At 46.3% G+C, this 19,979-nt stretch overlaps 2 protein-coding genes across 2 annotated transcripts in view; one reads left to right on the top strand and one right to left on the bottom strand.

Annotated features, from left to right (window-relative positions):
• Window positions 1-19,979, top strand: part of PRDX6 (peroxiredoxin 6) — a 202,735-nt gene that overhangs the window by 173,099 nt on the left and 9,657 nt on the right. The gene's annotated exons all lie outside the window — the stretch shown is intronic.
• On the bottom strand, window positions 4,520-19,854 carry TADA1 (transcriptional adaptor 1). Its single transcript, XM_052800582.1, has 8 exons — window positions 19,719-19,854; window positions 19,376-19,467; window positions 18,155-18,220; window positions 11,915-12,012; window positions 8,747-8,956; window positions 7,542-7,693; window positions 6,361-6,523; window positions 4,520-5,346 (listed from the first exon to the last, which is right to left on the bottom strand). Exons 1-8 carry the CDS (start codon window positions 19,790-19,792, stop codon window positions 5,194-5,196), a joined length of 1,008 nt encoding a protein of 335 aa, XP_052656542.1. The 5' UTR covers window positions 19,793-19,854; the 3' UTR covers window positions 4,520-5,193.

Raw genomic sequence — 19,979 nt, 5'->3', positions numbered from 1 at the left:
ATACTGACCTCAGGGACACAAAGGGTGCACTTGCCTGACACTGCCTGGTTTCCCTGCCTGCCCCAGGCTACAGCCACAGCTACACATAAAGTTCTTTTCTGCAGTAACTGCAAGGCAGGCTGGTGAATTCGTCCTCTCCTCCTGCCAACCAGACCACACCAGTAACCACGCTGGTGAAGAAAGGCAACACCACAAGCAAACCTTTCGGCTCCGAGAAATTATTTACTTCTTAGGAGCCTGTTGAAGTTACACTGCCAAAGCCCTCCTCTAGCAGCACGAGCTGTACCTCTCGCTGGGAGAAGAGCTTGATGGCATCACGCTACTGCTACAGCACTGCTGCAAACCCTTCTGCACATGACTTCAGGCCAGCAAGACACATCCATTATCACCTACAAGTCCCTGACAGGGAACAGCCACTACCACCCCTCTCTGCAGCTGCATTCTCAGAACTGGGGAGGCAGCCCCTCTTCTGTGGAGACTTTCTTCTTTGACGACATCAGACTGCAGCAATAGGTCACACACTTCCTTCCACCCCAGGAGCACAAAAGGAGGTCTCCTTTCTTGGTATTGTTTTTGCTTGGCTGGACAGCAGATCATTTTTGCAAACCCAGTTTGGGGCTCTTGGGCATTCACGGTTAAGGACAGAAATGCAGTACATGTGGTTTCTTCTTAAATGCAAGCAGTCTCATTTCCTCATTTTCCTCTCTTTGCCAGAAGTTTCCTAGAGGTCAAGTAGGAAGAAGGTGGTACAAAGTCACTAGTTTAGATTTTTCTCTATTGAGAAACCAGAATCTGTATTTTTAGGCACTGCTGGCACAGTTTCTGGACCTCAAACAGAGGGCCCACTCTTTGCATCACACCCAATCCCAGCTTCCTACAACAGGGGGATTTTCTGCTAGGAAGGAAGAACTGGGACAACAACCAAAAAAGTCCACCTCAGCTGCAGAAGAGTGGGAAGGCTGGGAAGGGATATATGAGCAGTTAAGCTAAGAGAAAGGCAGTGCAGTCCATGTTTGATAGCAAGTGCTATGCTCCAGGCTTCTGCTGTGAACCAGCAATGAGAAACATCTTTCCTGGTCACCAGTCTTGGCAGCAAGAGTTTGGCTATTTAGGGGTGTTGAGGAGGGCTACATTCACATCTCTAGGATCCTCCTTGGTACCCAGCTGTAAAGGCTTGGTCAGACTTAAGCCAGGTCTGACAGCTGGAACTATCTGAAAAGTAAAAATAAGAGATTTTCTTTCTGCATCCAACACTCCCAGGGGCATTGACTACATCCTGAGATCAGATGGCCATCTTCACCCAAACTCAGGCCATGAAGTAAGCCTGGTGAAGCTCTCACGCACTTTTTTCCCCCTCTCCATGTGGTGGCTAATGGTTTTCCACTGCAAACCTAGAAGTGGAAGCTAGAAGCACTAGAAGCTCCCGAGTGGCAACTTTCAGTACATTGCATAGTTCCTACTGGATTAAGAACATAAGATGCAATTCTCACTACTACGGATGTGACAGATGATCTCTCATTCCTTGCCCACCCTCTTTCCATACAATACTCTGGGGTGAATATGACAAGTTCTAGGCCTAAGCTGCCGTAAGAGGCACAGGACTGTGGAAAAAGCCTTCAATGGTGAAGACTGCTAAACAGCACAACAGGTTGCCTAAGAAAACTCTGAAAGCTTCCATTATAAGTTTTTCAGGCTAACATCTGTCAGGAAGTTTTGGTCAAGCTCAGCTTGCCATAGACCTGGCAGGTTCTTGGTGGATCTTGGGGCAGAAAACAGACCCCTCCAAGCTAATTTCAGTGCTACTTTGAGCTGCTGCTTTGAAATTCAGCAATCTTATTCATTTTAGAGGGCTGATTATTGTAGTGAAGACAGACGTATGTCATGTCACAGTGAAAACCACCAGCCTAACAGCGATACGTATCAGTACCATAACCCTGCTTTCAGGGCAGGTCTCCAAGAGCACTGGTCAGCAACTCAGAGTCCAGTTGGCTGCTGGTTACTAGTGGCACTCAATACTGGGACCAACACATAGGAGTCTATACTGGGGCTTCTTATGTTTTAATATCTTTGCTACTGACCTGGATGATAGGATGGAGCATATGGGCAGCAAGTCTGGAGATGACACCAAATTGGGAGGAGTGGTTCATACACCAAAGGGCAGAGCTGCTATTCAGAGGAACCTAGACAGGTTGGAGAAATAGGCTGAGAGGAACCTCAAGAAGTTCAATGGCAAATGTACAGCCCTGCCACTGGGATAGAGTAATCCCCTGCAGCAGAACAGGCTGGAAACAACAGGCAAGAAAGCAGCTTCACAGGAAGAGACCTGGAAGTGTGGGTGGACAAGCAACCCAGCAGTCAGGAGTACACCCGTGCAGCAAAGGCCAAACCCTAGCAGGAGTGCAGCCAGCAGGGCAAGGGGAGGGATCCTGCTCAGCACTCGTGAGACCATCTGGAGAGCTGGTTCCAGTTTGGGTTCCCCAGCACAAGGAAAGTGACGTACCAGAGCAAGTTCAGTGGACACCATTTGATAATAATTTGGTAGGAGGAGAAGCTGAGCAAGCTGCGTTTGTTCAGCCTGGAGAGAAGGCAAAAGGGAGATCTTACTGTTATCTGCTACTCTGATGGGGAGCCACAGACACACTCAGGAAAAGCTGAAAGGCAACAGGCACAGGCACAACATGAGAAATTCTGACAGGATGCAAGGAAAACCTTCACTGTCAGCATGGTCACACACTGGAATAGAAAATGCCACCACTTCTCTGGTCTCATCTCCGGAGACAGACAACCTGCTCTAACTTTGAACTTAGCCCTTCTTTCAGCACAGGGTTGACAAAGCAGCCTCCGGACATCCCTTCCAGCTAAATTACCCCAGAAGAGACCTCAGACTGTGGGAAAGTGCATTGAGACCGTGTGCCTTTCAGTTTTCCGATCTGTGAAATGGGGCTGACAGGATTTCCTTATTCAAGACTTTGTTGTCTAGCAGGTGTCCCGAATAACCCACTTTTTTCGGTGTGGAATAGATGACTCAGCTCTTCAGAATATGAGGCTCTGTCTGCAGAGCCTTCCCCCCAGCACATGCAAACAGAAGAGAGAGGCGCTTCTTGTGCCATACTTAGTATTTTGTTTCAGAACTCACTTGTGATGCTGTCGGAGGCTGCGTGCTTTCTTCAGATCTGAAATCGTCAGAGCTGCCCCAAAGTTTCTAGCAAACAAACTTAATGCTTTCATTTTACACCAGAAGCATAACAATTATCTGGGAAATCCCCCTCCCACACCCCAGAGTCCGTACTTTGGGTGACTTGATGATCTTACCACATAGTTACTCAGGTTCAATGTTGCTTTTAAAAACTGTCATGTAAAAGCCACTGGGGTCAACTTTAAAGCTAAGGCTTGCTCCGAACAGCTATGTATGCTTAAATACAGGAAAAATGGCAGCTGAGAGAAAGGGACCAAAAGAAATCTTGCATCTCCTCTCTCCCATTTCCCTCTTAACCACACACTGCCATACCCTAAGAGACATGACCTACCAAGTACAACTGCTCTCATCCTGCCAGGCCCTGCTGTAGTTCTCTGCTGTTGCCTTTCCCAGCTTCTTCACAATCTTAAAATGGTCTTCTCATGATGAGAGCCACTGATATCTGCATGGGCACTGCCTCTTGCTATGCCTAACTCCACAGCACATCCCACAAGGGCACGCAGGACAGCCAGGAACACAGTGACAGCTGCACAGCCCCTTGCTACAACACTGATCCAATATGAACAGTCATGGGGGTCAAGAAAGGAAGTTATAAAAAAAAAAAAAAAAATATAACTGGGAGGAAACATCAGGGACCTGCACCCTCTTCAGTCCTGGGGGTGCAGTAGAGACGGAAACTGCACAGGAAAGGGGAAAGATGACACATCTCCTACCCAAATACTTCCCAAACAGAGGAAAACTAAAATGGAGGGGAACCATGAGCTTCCCCTTTCATATTGCCTCAGAGGAAGCTGTTTCAATTCCACTATCTGGAGGCACAATAAGCCAAGTCATCCTTCAGCAGGTATCTCCATAGGTGTGGTTAAAACCAGGTAATAAAGTAATTAAGACACTTTAATAGAATTCTCGTGTTATAATAAGCCTGTTCCCTTCAGCATCTGAGGAGCACACAGCTGACTCAGGAAGACAGTAGAGTACCTGAAACACAGCAGGTGGAATTTCCCCTTTTACAGCGATCTGCACGCCTCCCCATGTGGAAAGGGGTGTGGCTGCATATTTTTTACAGTGAAGTAATACGAGACATCTTGTTCATGCTGCAAATCCAAGGAGTCTGCAACACTAAAACAGTTGATTAGTATCTGTATTCAGGAGTTGCTGTCCCACCTCAGGGATGGTCAAGCTGCCTGCTGGGATGGCTAAATCGTTAGCTGTACTGACAGGCACAGAGTTTGCCTCTTGTCATTGGTCCAACAACTCCTAGAACATCTGATCGCTACTACTACAAGACAGAGGTGAGTCAAGGACTAGGCTGATATGAAAACATTACTCACAACCCCGATTTTATTGCGCATTTTGGTAACTGGTGAGAGATTCCTATGATAGTGTATACCTTCATGTTTTGTGATGCAAAACAGTTCAAAAGACAGGCTAGAAAGGACTTTTCCCTTTTTACCTTGTTTTCTCAGAGTTTCTAAACAGAAGTTCCCCTGGTAGAAGAGGAACAATGTCAGCTTACAGAATTGCTCATCTTCACTTCACAAGAGCCCACCCTGTTTCCAGTTAAATGAATGGAAAAGGATCCCACCAACTGCAACAGAAGTTGGACAAGGCCCTTGGAGACTGATCTCAGAAGGGAAACTACCAGAGAGGGGAGGGCGAGGAGGCAGATTCCCCATGCTCACAAAAGAAAACACAAATACACCTTATTTAAAACCAACGCTTTCCACCCTCACATTTATTTTTCCTAAAAAACAGTCTTTGCAAACAAATCTCGTTTCTCCTTTCCAATTCAGTGGGATTGCTGCAAGCACTCCATGGCACATGACTCTGGGGAAGCAGAGAAAGTGTACCACAATTCAGTCATATTTCCATAGGAAAAGTTGACTCATAACTTACATCATCCTTGAAATGCTGACACAGGTTTGCAAGAAGCATCTGAATGTCAAGTCCAAGGAATAGCACCGTAGCCACCTGAGGCCTGACACAGCTGCCTAGCTCTAGCAGAGTAGAAGGCCCTCCTTTGCTGCCAGGCGCTGGCGATGGATTTTATCCTGCTGTAGCTCCTCGTGGTTTGGATGCCAAAGTTTCATGACAATTCTCTCAATGTTTAGAGCATAGACAGTGTGCGCAGGAATAACTTCTTTGTGCACCTGGAAATACACGTTAGAAAACAAGTTTAATGCTTTCATACACATTTCCCCATATTGCCCATGGAAGAACCTCCCTCTACTACAGGATGATCAGAGCACCAGCCCTGCAGAGCAGGGATGCAGGCTGTCACACGTGAGGAGACCTGCAACTTGCCAGCACTGCCACAGCAGCCAGCACAGAACAACTGCCTGTTATGCCATTTTGCAAGGAAGTGGCACGGTAAGGAAATTGTCATTTTGCTCTCGCGATGACAAAAACCAAATTGCCATCAAAATCTTACAAACAAGTCTATCTGACTAAACACGCGAGATGAATGCTTGTTTACAGCTCTTACAATGAATGGTCTGCCCCTGCAGCCTTGAGACAAAATCTCAAGGCCTGTTCACAAAAGCAGTGATCAAGGGGCAATTTCTCACAGCTAATTTTAGACATTCTAAGTAGCCTGAATGTCCCCAGAGCTGCCAGAGAGGGAGGGAACCACAGGCATACATCTCCACAGGAAGATTCATCCAGCCTACCTTAGACACCTCCCCAGGGTTGGGATGATCCTAGCTAACCCACTGCAGCAGCCTGCATGCCAGGACCAAGTATTCCTCCAAGTACCAGGTGGAACATGAGGAGTAAGAAGGGACATGCGAGGCAAGTCATTTTGCTGCATCACTGTCAAAATCTCAGTCTAGCTCAAGTTCCGATATAATTGCTGCAGCCTTGCTAGAGAGAAAGAGTTACATAGCCTTCTTACATAGCGATAAGAGACAGGGATTTCCTCACCAACTCACTGACCAAGGGGAGCAGAACAGGCATTAAATGACGAGCTGACCATATGTTAACCATTACCTAACAGTGGGATCAAGTCAAAGCCAAAGAATTGTAAATTTGAGAAGGAAAGAAGGAAACAGACTGTAGGAGGAGAAATCAAATCCCCCACCATGCACATAACCAAATCTGAGACTGGTAGCTGGTACTCAGGGCAGTGCTGCCTGTGACACGACAGTCTAACATGAACAGCTTACCTGTAATGCCTCAAAAAGGTCATACATGTTCACTGGCGGGAGGGACGCTGGCAAGGTGTCTCCAGAGCACGCTAGGAGTAGAGCTGCCTGCTGCTCAGCATCATCAGGCGGGGGCTGGGGAGTTAGACTCTGACCGGCAGAAGGTGTCGCACAGTTTGGAGGGCTATAGACAGAGCAGGTAGTAAAACCTTCCAGTCAAGAAAACAGCACCAGCTTTGGAAGTCACAGAGCAGGGGCTTAGCCCCAGGGTTTGCTTTTCTGTGTCAGTTGACTTATCCCTTCTGTACATAATATTATTTCAGCTGTAATTAAAATATCTTTAAAATTCCAGTTTAATAAAAATAACGCAAAGTGATCCTCAACATGCTTCAAACCTGCTTAACTGATCTCGATTGGGCAACTTGTGTTATTTACAGCTGACAGTTTCTACCCAGCAGAAAAATCAGGGCACCCACAACATTAAATTGAAAGACATTAGCCGTTAGGCAGAGTTGTTTGGAGTGGATTGTGTTTGTAGTATTTGTAGTGCTACAATCAAATCTCAGAACACCCACGACCTCCTGTCAACTTCTAGAAGCTGCCATAGACAAACACAGCTGCCTTCTCATACACACATACTACCAGATGCACAGCACAAGCTGTTTGACATTAAGACTTCAGAGAACAAGATGACCCTGAAGCTCTGCTAGCTGTAAAGGCATGCCAAGGAACCATAAATACATTTGGATGCAGGAAATGACAGGATGGCAGTGTCCTGCAGGTCCTCACTGACATTTCACTCCTGTGGCACAACAGGGGTGCCCCCACAAAAGAAGGGCTCTTCTGCCTTTCAGGCAGTTTCCCTGAGAGCAGCAAAATTCCCATGTCACTCACTACAGCTTCCAAAAAGCAATAATTACTGAGGACATTCAGAGGGCCAGGGGTAACCTTCATGAATTGATGGACAAGCACAGGCAAGGAAGAGAGACTTAACACTGTCATGAACTCCACTGCTGAGAAATCCCCATATTCTCCCTCTCTGTTTAGCCATACATTCCTCTGTACTGATACCTTCTCAGTGTGTGAAAGCTAAACACCATTATTAACAGATTCTACTAGGTAAAAAGAGAAACTGAACCATGGAGTAACTTCAGGACTAGCAAATTGCATTTGAAATGAGCGGTGTGCTGAGAGCTCCTTACCACTCAATTAAATTGTTATAAGCCACAACACTGTTCTTCAGATATGGCTGCGGGTTAACATTGCTTCCAAAGGCATACTTGAAATGGCCATCTCGCAGACGATAGGCTTTCCGCCTGGATATCACAGATGTCAGAATATCCTTAAGATGGTTCTGCAACGAAAAACAGTCTTATTACACATGCCGATTTATTCACTCTACCAAGCCACGGCTGTGAGAAGTGCCTCACCTACTGGCAAGACAGAAGTAGTGCTGCTACAACCACAAGGACCTAAAGACGAAGGGAACCAAGATCTGGACAAGTTACAGTATGTTTTCACATACTGTATCTGATACAGTTGGATACAGAGAACATGGCACTGTGCAAGTACTTTCATGCGTTAGCCTGTGAACTGTACTTTAATATGTGATGCGCTGCTTCAGATGTCAGAAGAGGTTTCTTAAATGCTAGGAAGCTCCCAACCTCTGATCCCTTTGATAAAAAGTTAAGAGATTTCATAACTGGCACTAGATGGTACACCTGTACTGAAATACTGGCCCTAAAACTACGGTGAAAAGCCACTCAATCCTCTTTTTCAGACTGTTCAGTTGCCTGGAAAGTGCTGGAGAAGCAACTGCCTGAAAAAACAAGCAGACAACTGCTTCTTAATTTGGCCTCACCCCCAGATGGGGAGTTCAGGTTGGCCACCACATCCTCACTCCAAAACACCATCCACATCAAGGCTGCAAGTCATGGCTGTATCATTCCTGGGATATGTCAGGAAATGCACCACTGATGGCCAAAACCAGCAACAGCACGCACTTCACCTGCGGGTATTACCTGATTCTGTCACCCCACTCCCATGCCAGATACTTGCGCCTAAAATGGATTCTTTTTCATGGAACTGTTTAAACTGGAGTTCCCGTTCTGTCCCTGCTTTTAAGTGACAAGAACAGCATTTTCCAAAACAGCTACTTAAGCATACCTGGAGTTCTTCATATGCAAGTACTTCAAAATTAACACTTGCAAGCAGAAATCCAAGACTTTACATCTATAACGCCACCAATCTGGAAGCCCTTTGGTTCTCATCTTATTCCTCCCGAGGCAAACAGGCAATTAGAGAAGCAGGTTTCCTCTCCCCACTGAAGGACGCTACCCCGTACTGCACACAGAGCCTTTTGTTGCTGCTATAATGAGACCACCACTGCTGCCCAGCCCAGTCTCACCTCCACAGCATAAACAACTGCAGTCACTGCCTCCTCTGTGACATTGTCTAGGCCGTGCTCATACGCAGTTACAATCATCCTTCCTTCTAACTGGCCACGTGTAGGAAGCATCATGGTGTGAGAACACAGCTTCAGGTCATCATCCTCCTGAGGATCCTTTGCCACAAATTGCTGAGCTCCAGAGAGCGGATTCTGAGGCTGGAACCGGTGCTGTTATGAACACATTAGAGCATCAGCTGACAAATACTCAGTCAGACCCTTTGGTTCATCAAGCCAAACATCCCTTCTCCAGTCAGAAAGCAAACACCTATAAAAACATATCACAGTAGGACAAGCAGAGTGATATTCCTCCCCAGGATACTCTCCCAACCCCCAACAATTTGTGACTGAAGAAATTTCTGAGCCAGTGTTGGTGTCCTTTTATTAAACAGCCCATGAACTTGTCCAGTAGCACCCTGAACCGCCTAAACCTTGGGTCTCCACAACATCCTGCAGCAAGAAACAACACACCACATGAAGAGTCACCTCCTCTGGTTTGCTCTGTACTTCCCACCTGCTAGATTCATTTGATTCTCCTGTACGTCTCAAGTGTGGTCAGTCATTGTCCCTTTTATCTCTGTTCACGCTATCCGGGCCAGTGATGATTTTATGGACTTTCACATCTCTCATTCACCTCCTTCTACACTGAAGAGTCCTTGTCTATTTAGTCATTTCTTGTACAGAAGGGTGTATTTTTGGTTACTAACTGTACTGTTTCCATCAAGATTAAAAAACATGATCCTAAGCTTGTGTGATGAAGTGCTTCTTACATTTCTTTAAAGCTTCAAATGCAACAACTTAGCCAAATTCCTGTTCTCAATTTCATACTGTAGTCTCCCCCATGCACTTTCAATACTCAAAGCAGAGCTGTGTTACTGAGCAGCCACTGATTCTGAGATAGATTATGGCTATTTTTCAGAACTGACTCAGTTATTTAGAAAAAAAAAAAAAACATCACAGAACAGGAATTCATACCAGAAGGTGGCAACCCCCGTTTCCCAGACCATGGTTATTCCAGCACAATTCCCTTGCTGTGCTGGTGTCTCAAGCTCTGAGTGCTTGTGGTGGCTCCCAGAAAGCCTCAGTCCCCAGGTAAAGGGGGAGGAAAAAGCAGACAGGAATGACTGATCCTTCAGCCCAGACATGTGCTTGGCCCAGCCCCAACCCACAAGGGAAGGAACAACATGACCCTGATTCATCGAGTGCTCCCACAACTCCTGGACAGTCCCTCAACTCTCCAAGCCACAAATCCAGTGGCTCTGGAATGAAGATTGCTGCAGGGCTTTTATGGGGCATCAAGACAAACACATACTTTAAATATAAACAATGAATATACAGCAAAGTGGATTTCTCACATCTTCGTTTCAGGAGAGGAAGGGGGGCTGCTTCATTCAAAGGACAGTGTGGCATTTAACTCAGAGTGAAAAACCAATCCACCCACTAATGATGTGAAAACAGTTTTCCCTCCCCGTAATTCTGAAGACTTATGCTTTCATTACAGGAAAGCTGGAAAAGGCAACCTTCAAAATGTAAGCAACTCAAGAGGAATGTGGTTTGGGAGAGCAGAAGCCAATTGGAATGAACCTGTGGTCATTCACAACTGTTACTCTGACCAGTGAGGGAAACATCAGGAAATATCAAGGCACTTCAAGATCACACTACTCAGGAATTCCACTAATAATAGACAAGCTCACTAATCATAACATACACTTCATACAGTACTTGCTATCAAGCATTCCAGGAACACATGTATAAACACACACTAGAAATGTGGTGTAACACAGGGGTATCTGAATAAACCAAATTCCAAGACTTCCACTACATCACAACTTGCTTCTCAAACTCTCCTCTACTTGCTACTGGAAAGTTATGGTTAAGTTTGAAAACAAAAAGATAACACAGACTGCCAGCAGAATTCGGGTTGCAGCTGTGAACACTGCAAAGTATTTCAGCACTTTCTAAATACAATGAGCCTTCAGCTGGACTCGCATCCCTTTGAAACACTACTCTCTGAAGCGCACACACAGTGCCTAATTATAGTCCCTAGGAGTGCGGTATGCACTTCGGCTGAGCCAAGCTAACCTTTCACAGCCCCACCTTTCTCCCCTATCCCCAGCCCCTTCTTCCTTTGTGCTGGCTTTGGCATTCATCCAACCGCAAATAAAGCTGATCCAGCTGAATAAACCAGCAAGAAAAACTTGGGGTTTGGGGTCTTTTGTGATTGGTTAGTTTTCTGCCTTGTCAGAGAACTGAACTGGATCACAATGTGCTCAGACACCTGATAAGTCTGGCTCAGTAAGAGACAGACACTCTCCCTTTCAACAACGTGTTACTTCAGTTTGAACAGTCTTATCAAACTCCATCCGTGGAAGACAGTGCCCCACCCCAATCCTCTTTCACACCAGGCCCCCTCCACACTGGTCTGGCAGCACAGAAACAACTGTAGAACAGATGCGTGACAGTACCAGATGCACGTACAGAGCCTTCACCGCAAAGCGAACCGGATCTTGCGCGTTCCTCTGCCACCTATGAGAAGACAGCATCTTTGCAAAGCGTTTTCAATTCTGAAACAACTTGACCCTCTAGAACGTTCCAGCCGAGGAATATCTTACTTCTAACACTCTGGACTGCAGTCATGTGGAGGGGTTCATACAATCACGGAATTCTGCCTGACTGCCTGAATAAATAGGCAATCACTTTTGCTTCAAGAATGTGGCAGATGTGTGAAGTGAACAAGATATTACAGAGAACGTGAAAGGTGAATGAGACTATGAAAGACCTGCCCAAGCATTACTGCAGTGACCACAGAGCTAAAAGTACTCCTCGATGGTCCCAGGAACACAAGCTTTTGCAACTTTGACATTTAGGTGTTCTTCCATGTGTTCTCTGGTGTCTAACAAAGCCAGGTCACACCGTAGCCTTTCTCCCAAGAGGCTTCCATGAGACAGGCAGCAGCCACTAACCCTCAGCTCTTGCCCCAGTGCAGAACTCAAAACAAATATGACGTACATCATTGCATGTGTTGAACTTCCATCATCCCTGGTAGTAACAAAAACTACATGCTGTGCAGAGCTCTTCACCCCCAACAGAACATCAGAGAGCCACGACTATTTGACTGTGGACACTTACATCAAACTTTTGTCGAACTGAAGAAATCTTTTTCTTTCCTTTGGGTTTTCCAGGTTTAGTTGCAGAGCCACCTGGCCACGGCAGAGATCCAGCACCTTCTACAAATTGAAAAGAAAAAAAACCCACTTGATAGGTGTTGCTGATTTAGGGCCAGGATGAAACTGTCCACACAGGAAAACCCTTAACATTTGGCCTCCTGCTAAGCCTTAACCCAAAATCAACAGCCATGGCCCAGAGGAAGGACTTCGCAGGGGAGAATGCTTTTGGCAGCCCTTCCCTTCGTCAGACCCCTGCTAGCTTGACTTACTTATGACCCATTACTTAAGTAGAACTTTTCTGTCCACACACCACACAAAAACCCATGGCCGAAGGAGAGAGATAAGCACAGCCTCCAAGGAAAGCCACAAGGAAGGAACAAGTAATTTGTTCCATCAGGAAGATGACAGCAGCTTGCCTGGAGGGGGATTCTCCTCCCACCAACTCCTGGATCAGGTCAGACATTAACCAGCAGGATCGAGCAGTCTGACTCATTACATCTGCCTTTACAGTTCCTCATCAGCTTTAGCAAGCGTTGTCTCAGACCCTTGTTAAACATCACGGCTGATCATTCTCGTCACACTGAGGGGAAAGGCAAGGGGGAAAAAAACTGCAAAGCTCCACTGAGCCCAGGAGCAGGACAACACCAACATGAGCAGTGAGCTTGTGACTGACCAGAACTGGCAAGCAGCTGAAAAAGAGATTACTGTGTAGTACCAAGAAATAATTACATTTGGCCACGTCACCTTGAGGAGACTGCTCAGAAGTCCACTGTATGCTGTTTTGACAGCTACACCTACAGTAGGCCAAACCACATCCTGATAATCACACAGCTCTTGGCAAGGACAGCCTAGCAAATTTCCTGCCAACGGGTTTACAGGATCCGTGCACAATTCCTTCAGGCACGCTAGGGCTTAAGATAACATTGCATTGGATGCGTATGCGCTTGCTGACAGTGAACAAGAAGTGCAACCCAAAGACTGGACAGCCCTCTCACGGCTACAGAGGCAGCCTCTGCTTTGTGTCACCAGTATCCTCCTTCCTTGGTTTGGCACAGCAAATGAGTTATACTACAGCCCTGTTTACAGGGAATGAGGCTGGCTGGAAATCCTTGGCTATGTGGAACTTCCCACACTCATAGCTGGAGCATGAGCACAGTGTCCTCTGCCATGAAAAAAAACTTCTAAAACATGACTTTATGGATCAAGCTAAACCAGAGGATTCAGGTGAAGTTTTTGAACAGTCAGCTGCTGAGAAGGGGTTAGAAACAACCTACATTCACACAGAAAGATGGCATATTCTCCTTATAAAAAAAGTTTACCAAAAAGTTTAGCTACATCCTGTTAGTGAGGCGAAAACCAATAGTCTACAACAACCCCTGTTGTCAAAATCCACTGGTCAATTATAGGAAATTAAGAGATAATAAAGCCTCTCCAGAAAATCATAAAGCTGGTGTCACTACTCATCACTACAACATTGCAGTAGAGGCCCTAACAAGGGGGTGTGGGAAAGCACCGTGAACAATCATCTCAAGGACAACTCTTGCCCTTCATTGAGATCTCAGGACTTACATCTTAGATGTATCAAAATAACGCTACTTCTCCCACAAGATGTTTTGCTTTTTACAGACGAGTCCTTTCCTCCTCCTCCTCCTCCTCTCTTCCATAGCAGGTCAGACCCCTTCTAGGCAGGAGGGGGATTGGGTGTGTTAAGGACAGACACAGAAATCACCTGGCCCATTTCAAACCTTTCAATAAAAGCACATCTCTCTAGTTTGCAATGTCACCCCACTCGAGGCCCTTCCTCCTTGTCAAAAGTGTCATACAGCTCCTTCGCAGCTTCGCTGACAAACATATCCGTAGTTAACTGTGTGACCAGCTGGCGGAGACAGAGAAAGTGGAACAGATGGAGACAGAAATAGCAAACACTATCCTTTTATCCAACAATGTATTACAGATGAATAGGTTATAGCACAATCTGAATTTTTAAAATGCCTTATTTTAAAAAATAAGATAGTAACTTTTAAAGTAAATGGCAACTAAATTTGGAGGCTTTGACAGTAGATCTGAAAGATGCAACTTAATTGAATCTCAGCCTGCACATTTAACAGACTTAGCCAGACTTGGCTTAGAACAAGGAAAAGATGAGACACTATCTCCTATTCCCCATTATAACGAGCCCAGAGCAGAATTTTTTTGGCTCCTTTTCTAGGTTTTCATATTACCAAGCCTGACTTGCACCACATGAAGAAAGCAAAATTTCCCTCTTGTATTCTAAGAAAACCAATACTTGCCTTCCTGGCCACAAATGACAAGGCTGGGTAGGCTCAGACACGAAACTTCAGAGACGTTAGCAGCTTTTATTTAATCTTGCTAGCAAGAGAATTAGATGTTAACAAGCCACAGCAATGGCTGCTGATAGGCCTTCAAAGATGAGCAACAGATAAGAATGTTTTTCTAAGAGCTGCCACATCTCTGCAGTGATGGCACCAGCCAGTCCAGGCAGAGTGTGTCAGGTTTTCCTGACGTGCTGCACCAGCACTGCACAGGAGGAAAGGACAAAGATACAGAGAAAGTCATGACAGAGAAAAGCAGCCAGGCACAGGAAACATGCATGTTCCCACCCTCGTTTATTTGATCTTCAGTTGTTTTTTTTTTTTTTTAATCTTCTTGCAGGGACAAGGGTTTAGTCAAATATATTCTGAAGACCCTCCTCTGTCAACAACCGACACTTCCATTTTCTTCCTTTTCCTCCCTTCCCAGCTCTCTGGAGAGAAGTGGAACACGAGCAACCTGAGCCCGTCTCACAGCTGGCAGCCCTTCAAGCAAAGCCTGCGGGCAACCCTGATATAACAAAATGCTCCTGCTATCCCAGCAAGAGTTCTAATTCGCTGAACCATCTCTTAGTTAGCTCCAGATTACTGGTAAATAAATTAAATCCTTACAGCACTAACTCAAGTGCTTGCAATTGTCTCAGTTTTATTGTTAACATTTAGCTAAGGAGGGAAGTAACAGTTCAAGTGAGATATGTATTAACTCAATAAACCTTGCTACCTTGACTGCTTGCAATCGTCCAACAAACAAGATAAGCTTAGTGAGCAAGTCCATGCAAGGTTAAGAAAGGCTTTAAACTGGAGTTTCTCTTGATGGAATTTTTGGGCGAAGAAAAACCCCAGATGCAAAAATTCAGAAAAGCACTTCTGAAAATATTGGTAAAAAGAGAATACCAAGAGAAAGCCATTTTCTTGTAATGGGAAGTGTGCCACAGTGCTCAGGCTGGTACAGCCAACCTAAAATCACCATTAAGGCACTCTCTAGTATTTTGGGTAGCATGTTTCTGGGAGGTTCCTCTCTTCAGGCACTTTCACAACTTCCCAGCTACATTACAGCTGGGTGCCACTCGAGTATTTATGGGTGTCTTTACAAACATGGCTACCAGAAGGAACATCATCACCCATTTTTAAAAAGGGCAGAGAATTCAGATTTAGGATTACTCGGGATCCTGCTGTGCCCTCAGTGGGAGCTCAGCAGGAATTAAAGCAACTGGTCATTCTTCACATCGGAACAGATATGAACTTCCCTCCCTCTCCACCGCCAAGGCCTAAACATCCTGTGCCACACAGGCTGTTGAACCAGAATTTGAAGTTTGTGTGACCAACAGCCTAAGCAGATGAGAGGGGGAAATGGAAAGCCTTCTCACAAAGGGTCACATTCACCCTGTCTTCCCCTATAAGCCCAGGTGGAACCATTACTACCAGGGGCAGCAAAATTTGAATCAGATGGATTTGTTTGCATGGTTCAACATATGTTATAATCACCCCTTAAAAATACCTTCCCCAAGGTTTCCTATTCCAAATGCCACAATATGAAGTACACTTTTAACACTGACCACACGTTTTGGTTTTTTTTTTAATACAAAATAGCATTTTAAAGATGGTTCTTTACCCCTTGTCTCTCTCACACGAAGGTGGAAAGTACATGCATCAATAACCCATGTGATGGCATGACAAGTGCATGAAGCACACTTCTTTAAAGTTACTTGTTTCCATGAATCATGAAGTAAACACCTTCTACCCAAAAGACAGTGGTGGAGACAAAAGCCTGTTAGCTTTCTGTTCTTACACGGGGAAAAAAGAAAAAAAAAAAAACCAGAAAAAAAACAACAGAAAACTAGCAGGTGTCAGACTGGCATCTAGGAGGAGAAAAAGAAATCTAGACATACAATCTAGTATTCCACCTTCCTGGGCTTGCATGTACAATCCGCTACGCCACAAACAGCAGACTGGCAAGTAAAACGCATGTGTAATTCTACCAGTCAGTGGCCCAGAAAGACGTATCTCCTTACAGATTAGCTCCAAAATCATTGGGAGACTCTGCACTGATCTGAGGAGAGCAAAACAGACTCTAGAAGGGACTAGCAGTATGTACTGTTAGCTGTTAGAGCACTAAACCATGTCTTTAAGAACACACACACGTAATTAAACTGATTTTTTTCAAGCTGGCTTATGCAGATCTGCGGACATAGAGCCAACAAAAGCCTGCCTGAAAGCACTGAAGGTGACCAGCTGGTCCGCAAGCACTCCGTTACATGCTGTCACAGATCTGCTGAAGCACTACAAAGAAGGGTTCTTCAAAGGCTCTTAAAGAGAATAAGCTTCAATGGGACAAGAGGAAAAGTCCTTGCAAGGACTTGAAATTAAAAAAGGTCAGGCAGGAAATAACAAGCATATGGAAAGCAGCTGTGGAGCACCACACTGCTTTGTGTTGGGGCTCATACTTTTAATACACTCCTAGACAGCCTTGAAAAAAGGGGGTACTGGGGAGCTGGTAGAGTTTGCTGACAAATCTGAGCTATTCAAGCTGGGAAGATGAAGCCTGACTGGACAGCTGCAGAAGAGCTGCACAATATTAAGTGACTGGATAAAGAGACAAATGGAATTCAACACAGTTAAGCACAGAGTGGTGCACATGGGAATAAACAACCCCAACTTTAGCCACACAGCAATGGGCTCTAACCTGACTACTGCCGCGCAGAAGCAAGATCTCTGAGCTATGATCTCTGCTCCAACACGCACATCAGCTCAGTGCTGAGCTCAGAGAATGCAGGTACTCTCTCCCTCCCCCTCCTAATTTAGACTCTGCTACTTCAGGTAATACTCACAGGGGAATCACTGTTCTTGTGCTCTTTTTATAATCCAGCTGTAAGTACTCTAAGTCAAAAGCAAGGAGCAGCAAGATTTAGACATAAGTCTTCCAAATTACATGAGTGTAGACCACTAAAGAGGGCAAGTCTGGGACTCAAAAGGTATTTGTAAAGTTCAAGAGCAAACAAAGCAAGTTCAGAGGTGGGGAGGTTAGCATTTAATTAGCACAGCTGGTATAGTTAAGGACCTGCTACGACACAAAAAGCTGTGGTTATCCATAAATTTTGCACTTTTTCCTTCCTCTAACTACATCAGGTACCCTAATAACAGGTATTCTCTCCTTGCAAAAACTCATCTCTCGGTCTCAGCCCTTCAGGGCAGTAACAATTTTCTTTCCCTTACTACACAGCAGTTTCGTGTCTTGAATTGCAGCTCAGTTCTCCTTCCTATCAGATCTCTGGACTGAGAGTTCTTCTGAAGACCAAATAAAACATACCTTGCAACCCTGACGACAGCCATTCTAAATGCTTACAAAGTTAAAAGGTTAACTATCTGCAGAAGGTTGGGTTAATTGGCCATAGCTCAATCAAGACTCACGTAAGCATTCCCAGTAAGCATCTTTCTATGATATACATACTCGATTTCAAGATCAGTCAGGAATATCCAGCTCCTCAAAATGATATCCCCAGCAGAGAGAAGAACAAAGAGTATCACCAAGTTCAGAAGAGAGAAGCACAGCAGTAAGCAAAGCAGATCAAAGACAAAGCAGCATCTCCCTTTACACTTCAGCTCACAGCACACACCCAGTCCAGAAATCAAACCAGCTTATCGCACACAGCAATCCAGCGTTAGCCTCTAACCAAGCACATGCAGCTTGTTGATAAAGGCATCTCTGCTGAAATCAGCTGGATCGCTACTTTGCTACCCTTTTGCCTGTGTGGCAAAAAGAACATGAATATTAAGGCCCAGAAAACTGGAGTGTTTTGTACAAAACCCACCAAACACACATGCAGCAAAGCGTTACTACCCAATAGTTTTTCATGAAGCTTCTCAGGACTTACCTGGTGCAGAAACCAAGATCTGGCATCGCGTAAGAATAGCCAGGAGGAAATCGTTGTGAGAGTGGACTGCATAAAGACAGACAGTTCATTAGCAACACGTCAGTGCCCAGCAGCACCCCCTCAAAGCGATCTTAAAGTAGCTCACTATGCCTTTCCACAGTTGTGTTTTCCCCACGTGCTTAGCTACATAGGCACAACTTTCAATTTAAGTTTTTTTGAGAGTTTTCTTCTACTAGACCCAGAATCTGCTACTACCACACTAACAAAAAGGATACTACACCTGGCATGGAAACAAGTTAGGTCACTTCTCAGCATGCCACACACACAAACCCAGCCCTACAGCACACAACGTGAAACGTCTGGTGTATTAGGCCAGTCCGAGGAGGATCGGTTGTCCCTCCTGCCATGCAGACTTCTGGTAGCAGGGCTTTTGGTTTTTCTAGAAAAGGACCAGTAAGAGCCAGCCCCAGGAAGGTGAAGTTAACTCAAACAGGTTCTAGATAAAATGCAACTTCCTCGCAGAAGGGTTACAGGAACAGAGAATGAGTAATTACGCATTAGAAAGAGCAAAGACAAACTTCATAAGCAGGGTCAGAGGGTTACAGGATGCCCTTTGGCCTTTGAGTCCAAGCACCAACAAACTCCCTGCCCCTCCCTGCAGGGATCACGAATGTGGAAGTCGGGAACCTCCACAAAGCTCCCAGCAATGCTCGCCAATGTTTGCAGACCCACACAGAGGCGAGACGAAGGAATCTCACCCTTCAGCGCTCCAGCCTGCCACCCCCAAAGGCCAGGAAGGGGATCTGCCGGCTGCACAATCGACTAGGTGAATTCGGGGGTCCCTCCCCCACTTCAGCCACACCACCAGTTCAGTCCCAACCAAAGGGAGAGCGCAATACAGAAAGGACTGGGTCTCTACGGTGACATAAAAAAAAATGGCTTTTTGGTTGCTGGGACAGCATATTTTACCTTTTTAGCGTATTTACACAGAGCCAAATTGTCTGTCAGTACCGGAGCCACAACGGTACTTCCCCCTGCAGGCCAGGGCACCTCCCACCTTTTTAACTCTACTGATACCGGAGCCCCGGCCATTCTTACTTCCCCCACTGCAATTTCCCTGTTCGGGAAGCAACATGCAGCAAGGAGGAGCTCCCCCCAGGCCTGGCTGGGGCAAGCGAGCACTAGAACCGGCAGGAAAACAAACACAGGATGGCTTTTTACCATTGTCTTGCGTGAGAAGCCTGCGTGCTTCCAGGTCAAACTCCTCCTTACTGATCTTTTGCTTGAACCAGAGCTTCAAGTTGGCCCAGTACCTAGGGAAGAGCGGGGAAGTGCAGACACCAAACGAAAAGCGTTGTTCCTAAACCCACTGCTTTCTCCCACCAGCGCAAAGGGGCCCGGGGCCAGGCCAGCGCTGAGGCTACCGCACAGACACGGCCCTTCGAAGGCCGGGAGAAGAGGAACGGGCCGCGCAGCAACCAGGCCCGGCCCGGCCCGGCCCGGCCCGGCCCGGCGGGACACCCCCACCGCTGCTCGGCCTCGCCCCCCCCCCCCCCGCACTCACTGCTTCACATTCTCGCCCAGCGCCTCGCTCAGGCTCTTCTTGGCCGCCTCCAGCTCGCTCACGTACGTCGCCATCACCGCTCCCCGTGAGAGCGACAACCGCCCGCCCCCCCCAACGCCGCAAAGCGCGACGGCAGCCGTAAAGCACGACGGGCACCCGTCAGGTGACAGCCCGCCGGGCCTCACCGCCGGAGGGGGAGGGGGGGGGCGGGGAGGGGCGGTGGCCTCACGCATGCGTAGAGCCGGCTGCGGCCCCGGTAGC

This window comes from Harpia harpyja, chromosome 11 (genome assembly GCF_026419915.1).
Source record: "Harpia harpyja isolate bHarHar1 chromosome 11, bHarHar1 primary haplotype, whole genome shotgun sequence".
NCBI lineage: Eukaryota > Metazoa > Chordata > Aves > Accipitriformes > Accipitridae > Harpia > Harpia harpyja.
The sequence above is the reverse complement of the archived record's forward strand: the minus strand, read 5'-3'. Positions and strand labels throughout refer to the sequence as shown.

Coding starts and splice junctions, on each gene's coding strand:
- TADA1 (XM_052800582.1), bottom strand. CDS start 19,792: ATGGCGACGTACGTGAGCGAGCTGGAGGCGGCCAAGAAGAGCCTGAGC. Junction 7,694..8,746: donor CAGTTGTTTATGCTGTGGAG/GTGAGACTGGGC, acceptor TTTTCGTTGCAG/AACCATCTTAAGGATATTCT. Junction 5,347..6,360: donor ACCTTTTTGAGGCATTACAG/GTAAGCTGTTCA, acceptor GTGTATTTCCAG/GTGCACAAAGAAGTTATTCC.